Source organism: Fulmarus glacialis, unplaced genomic scaffold (genome assembly GCF_000690835.1).
Source record: "Fulmarus glacialis isolate BGI_N327 unplaced genomic scaffold, ASM69083v1 scaffold13385, whole genome shotgun sequence".
NCBI classification, from domain to species: domain Eukaryota; kingdom Metazoa; phylum Chordata; class Aves; order Procellariiformes; family Procellariidae; genus Fulmarus; species Fulmarus glacialis.
Genome location: NW_009215032.1, coordinates 94,721 through 100,720, shown reverse-complemented (window position 1 = coordinate 100,720; position 6,000 = coordinate 94,721). Strand labels below are relative to the sequence as shown.

The 6,000-nt window shown below is 33.0% G+C and overlaps 1 protein-coding gene across 1 annotated transcript in view; it reads left to right on the top strand.

Annotated features, from left to right (window-relative positions):
- EXOC2 (exocyst complex component 2) overlaps positions 1-6,000 on the top strand; it is a 116,587-nt gene that overhangs the window by 33,632 nt on the left and 76,955 nt on the right. Inside the window, exons 7-9 of the mRNA XM_009578810.1 lie at positions 3,192-3,337; positions 3,442-3,523; positions 4,031-4,133. Coding sequence (XP_009577105.1) covers positions 3,192-3,337; positions 3,442-3,523; positions 4,031-4,133 — 331 coding nt within the window. The remainder of the gene's footprint in view (positions 1-3,191; positions 3,338-3,441; positions 3,524-4,030; positions 4,134-6,000) is intronic.

Here is a 6,000-nt window from a genome sequence, read left to right as displayed (position 1 = left end):
GCAGGAATGACATGCAGATAGCTGACTCAGTGTTGGAAAGTCTGAGTGTGTTTTATGAAATCAAGAAAGTGACATGGAAGTTCACTGTTTTTCTTCTCTTGTATGAAGAAAGCAGTGACTGTGTGATTGTGTGGGGAGCACAAAGAAAGCAGAGGATTTTGTGAACAGCTCTAGCGTCTTTCAGTAGAGATTCATTAATGCTCACGATAAAGGTGTAGTTTGAACATTGTTCTTCCCTCATCTTGTTGCCCGGAATGCAAAAAAACCCCCAAAACCAAAATTCACCAAAAAAACCCAACCAAAAAAGCCCATAAAAAAACTTCACATACACTACATAAAGACTATAGTGTGTGTCTATGTGTGCAGAATATTTGATACATATAGGGTAGGAGAAAAAAGCATTTGCTGAAATTTGCCAGTGCAGTCGTCAATGCTCTGTGCTTTGTATTTATGCCATGTCATGCACCGAGCACAGATCCTTTGGAGAGCACTTCCCCTTTGCCAAATTGTGTGACAGATTTTAAATAAAAAAGCAAAAATTTAGGTCTGTGACATTTTCCTACACACACTAATAAGAGACAAATCTACCTATAATATATAATCGCTGTTTCATTGGATAAATGGTGGCTGAAATCTGTATGCAAATAATGCAGACTGTCTTTTTCAAGCTGGATCTGTAGAGGAACTTGTGCCAGGCCCTTCAGAGTGGTCTTAAATTTGGCTCTGCTGTGAGAAGAGTTGGCTGCTTTTCTTCCCGATACTTTGCAAGTCATGATGGGTGGGAGGCAGGGAAGTAGGAATACAAGGATTTAAAAAGAGTAAATAATATTATGCAAAGTAGTTTAGGATCAAAGCTTTGTTTCTTGTCTGACCATTGAAAAGCTTCCATAATCATGAGTAATAGGGCCTGCTTTCAAAAATGACTTCAAATCTTTAGTCGAATTTTACATTTTATGGACTGTAGGTGCATATTTTGAGAGACAATTGGTGTTGTGAGCTTGATTACAAACTCCTAAGAATAAGGATGTTTTCCACAGCATCTGAATGTATGTTAAGTGTGCCAAATTATTGGATTGAAATGGCATGGGGTAGTAGAAGCACAATCTGGTGTTATAGGTGAAATTACAAATGTTTGGAGGTTTTGCTAAATTGCTAAATCTAATTGCTAAACAAGGTATTAAATATATATTTATAAAAACATATGGTGTGCTATAATGAATTTCATGAAGAATTGTATCTTAAAAGAGGTCAATCAAATTCCATTATGTGGTGTTTTTGTCAGGCTCTGTGAAAGACAACTATTGGATAACTAGAGCTTTATTTTGAAGTAAAAAAAATTTGCGCACAGTAGATGAATCATCTATTTTGAAAACATAGTCAATATAGGACCGGAATGTTTGTCCATGGACTTTATTATTTAGGTTTAGATTATTCAAGTAATCGAGAGATAAAGATTGTTAATGTAGAAAGGATTTGGAGGGGTGAGGAAGGAAGAAATGTTACAATATTTTTTAAGTCTACAAAGACAGACCTGTTTTGCATGAAGTATTGATTTTCATTAAGACACTAATAACTAATTTGATATATTTTAATTTCTATGTAAAAAAAAAAAGTGCTCATAGAAAAAAGTAAAATCATTTACTTGAATTGAGGATTTCTACAGCAAATTAATTCATAAAGAGATGAAGGCATATAAACTAAAGCTGGAAGTCACTGTGCTATTCCTGCAGTTGTCAATTACCTTTTAAAAACATTTGTACTGAATTAAAAAAAATGCTTTGTGAATATAACTTTAATTCCCAGATATAGTACATTTCTTCTTGGCTGTTAAAAGAATGGACAAGAAATATGAATTCAAACAAAACCATTGTTACTTACTGGAAGGATTTACAAAACAAGTATTTATTATAACCTTAAGAGAAAAATCGTACTTTATCAGTGGTCTGTATTTAAATGTCCAGCTAGCTGTTTGCGTTGTGTGTTTCTCCTTAATGGATTAAAGTATTCTATGCTAAATAGTATGCAGTAGAAATAGCTATCCTGACAAAACTTTTTTTACAGCAAGGCTTCAAAATTTCAACAAAGTTTAAACATTATTTAGATATAACAATTATTTTACAAAGACTACTTTTAACATGAGCAGGCCACCCACAGTGTTGACTAGAGAAAATAGCATGCAAGCCACCCAGCGAGACTGATGTAATTTTTTTCATCTTTGCTTAAAGTATAGTCACTAGACCAGATAATGTAGAAACTTCTACACGCGAGATCAAAAAGGCTAAAACAGTTCCCCTTTTTTTTTTGGTTAATTAAAAATAAGTCACGAGTTGAAAAATGCAAATATTCGCATACGATATAAATCTTCTCTACTATAAATGAAATTCTATTATTCTGTGTTAGGAAATTATCCTTATTACAAAATAGAATGCTTTTTAGTCTGGATAGAAAAGGTTTTAAGGCTATATTTAATGTATTTATTGAAGAATAGTCATAGATAATATAGAAACTTAATTGCATGAAATTGTTGACCAAGGCTTGATCCTGTATGCAATGAAACCAGTAAGACTTTTAATGCAATGTGAAGACAATTTGTATTCATTCTGTTACAGTGACCAGCTAGTTAGACTTTTTTCAGTCACGCCATTGTCTTTGACTTAATCATTGGTACTTGTAAGTGACTCACTTAAATATCAAATATTGTTAATAATTTTTAAGGTTTAATTTGAAAACACAAAAAAATTGCTTGCAAAACCCGGTGATAATTCTTAAAGCTATGACATTAATTTACATAATGAAATTATACTTTTCTAAAAAGAAAACTTTCTATTACTTTTTCCATATCCTGAGATGCATAATTTAGTTGTAAAATGTAGATCTGGAGCCAACGCAAACTATAAAATATCTGCAGCAAAGTTAAGCATTTGAAATAGGAAAGACTGATTGTTTTTAATTGCACAGGGGTCTTACCACATTAAAATGTGAAGTGGTTCACTGTGAAATAGTATTTCATCAGTTATAAAATGTTAATACAGTTGAACAAAAAAGTATAAAAACTGAGCAATACTTAGTAGAGCAAAACTCATTTGCTCCAAAAAAAAACTTGAATGACTCATTAAAATGAGGAAAATCTGTATGTCATTTGAACTGATTACTTACTCTACTTTTTCTTATTTTCATCCTTTTTAAAATAGGAGCCAGTAACACAGCAGATACCTTATTCCAAGAAGTGCTGGGTCGCAAGGACAAAGCTGATTCAACGAGAAACGCACTTAATGTTCTTCAGCGTTTTAAATTTCTTTTCAACCTTCCCTTGAATATTGAAAGAAATATCCAGAAGGTATAATCCTTTAAAAATACTTTTCTGTTTGCTGAAATGAGTCTGTTACCTTTTTCTTGACAAATATAAATGTTCCTTGTTTATGTTCTTGGTTTTTTTTTAAGGGCGATTATGATGTGGTTATTAATGACTACGAAAAAGCCAAGTCACTCTTTGGAAAGACAGAGGTTCAAGTATTCAAAAAATGTAAGATATGGGTTCTGTTATTTGCTGCTTTTTTTTTTTTTTTTAACTTAAAGGCTAAAAAGCACATAGTAGTCTAAAGAGCTTTATGTGGGTTTTATACGGATTTTAATCCATAAAAATTATAGATTTATAGGAATCAATTACTCTAAGCAGTATTTCTGGCAAGTTTTCTGGGTGAGGTATATACTACAAAACATGAAATCACAACCAATTTTATTTATTTATTAAAGCTTGATATTAGTGGACATAAAATAAGGTTATAGTAATTAAAATGAGACTTTAGATATCTCTCACTGGCATGTTGTTGGAAAGACTTCAAAGTCCAATTTTCTGTTTCTGTAGCACTGTCGTATACAAAATTTTCAGATGTGGCTTGTTATAAAAAGAGTTATATTGATTTCCACATTAATTCCAGAAGTGTCTGGTGCCCTAGAAAAATAACATAATTTTCAGTTCATACCACTGCTGAAGGCACACACTGGATTTATTTCCTCTCCCTACTCCTAGATTATGCTGAAGTTGAAACCAGAATTGAAGCTTTAAGAGAACTTCTGTTGGATAAGCTGCTTGAAACTCCGTCAACATTGCATGATCAGAAACGTTATATAAGGTAATCATTTGGCTAGTGTCTTCATCAGACATATGGTGTTAGATGTGTATGTAAATCTGTTTCCTAAATAGGGTAGTGACTATTTTTACTATGGTTTAAATACTAATTTTAAAGCTCTAAGTAGAGTATTTTGAGATTTTATGATTATATAAATAATGGCACTGGATTGGTACTTGATTGTTTATTGAATGGTTGAAAAACAGTTCTTGAATGAGAACAATTTAATGAAGGATAATTGAGACTGAATTTAATTTTTAAAAATCTTTAAGGCATGTTTAGATTCTGTTGCTTCCTCTAAACCATCATATTGCAAGCTATGTCTGAAATGATCATTCACAGGTTGCAGATCTCAAAATAGATTCCCTTTAATTTGTCTTACACTTCAGTTTGACTTGGTGTTGAAATGGAATCATCCTGAGTCAGATAATAGGGAGGTTTTAATCCAGACTGTTGTTTAAATTTGGTTTTGGCTCTTTTACTACTCAGTCTAAATAACGTAGTTCCTTTATATTTCATGAACATGAACCAGTTCCCCAGTTTTCATTGAAATTCGTAGATTTTCTGTCATTCACAAAGCTGATGTCGAAGTCTGTTGTAGGCATACTGACATGAGTTGGTTGGACCTTCTTCTACTGGTAGACCTTAACCTTCTTTACAGTCCTTGGAGCCAAACTTTAGAGTGCTCTGGAACATTTGATGGCTTTACTTAACTTTGGATGTTACTAGGGGTCCTATTGTGGCTTGACATTCTCAGTGCTTTTTTCAGTTATCTTAAAAGATGTAAACCAAATGTGCTGAGTGAGAAGCATTCTTAACGTTCTGCTACCTGCGTGAGGTCTTCGATGTTTTGTATGCTCACCAGGCCCAGTCGCACAGGACAAAGTGCAGTATTGGTATCTTAGGTCCCTTTACGTTATGTTAGTTTATGAGTGGACACAATGTACACAATGACCAGTGCACATTTATGTAGAGTGCTTCTCGTTCTTCTAGGTGCTATATAAATATTGTCTATTTATTGGAATTGTGTTTTAAGGTGAATAATAAGCGTTTTGTGTCTCTGAAGAAGGCATTACTGTTTCCTTTCTATGTCAGTCTTGAAAATCTTAAAGAGCAGCTTCTTTATCTAAGCCAAGTCTTATGACTTCTTCTAAGGATTCTTTGGAAGAATCAGAGTTGTGTATGTGTTTGATTCTGGGGTGGGGTTTTTGTTTGGTTTTTTGTTTGTTTGGGTTTTTTTGATTTTGGTGGTTTTTTTAGTTTTTCTCTAGACCCTTACCTTGAAATATTGAATCTACGTTAAAGCAGACTGGGTTAATGTAACTACCAAATGTATTCCACGTGTAGAACAGTATAACGAAGGAGAGCAGGGAGTGGACAAATGTGGAATAATTTAGTTCTAATGAATTAACAGAATCCCAGCATACAAAGCGATTGAATTAGTTTCACTACTCTAGATATGCTAATGTGGTTATACTAGTGTAAATTTTCTGGAGGCAAGGTGTGAAGAAAGCTTTTGTCAGAGCACTTCAGCTAAGAGGAAGTTAATAAAATCCTAATTGGAAAATTATTTGCATAAACCCTGCTATTTTTATGAGGTTTTTCTTCCTTGATATGTGCGTTTTGTATGTCTCCAATGTCTAAGGCTGAGCAAGAACTGAAATACTGTGGTTTTCCCCCTCAGATATTCAATGTTTCTCTTTATAATTAGGTTTAAATTCATATTTTCTTTTCATTTTATTATGGTATTTACACTGATAATTATTTTATACTGTTCAGAAACAGTTTACCATATCCCTTAACAGCCAAGAAGATGTATTTTTTCCAAGACCAGTGGTAATTTTTTTTTTTATTTTGTGTCTAAGCAAAG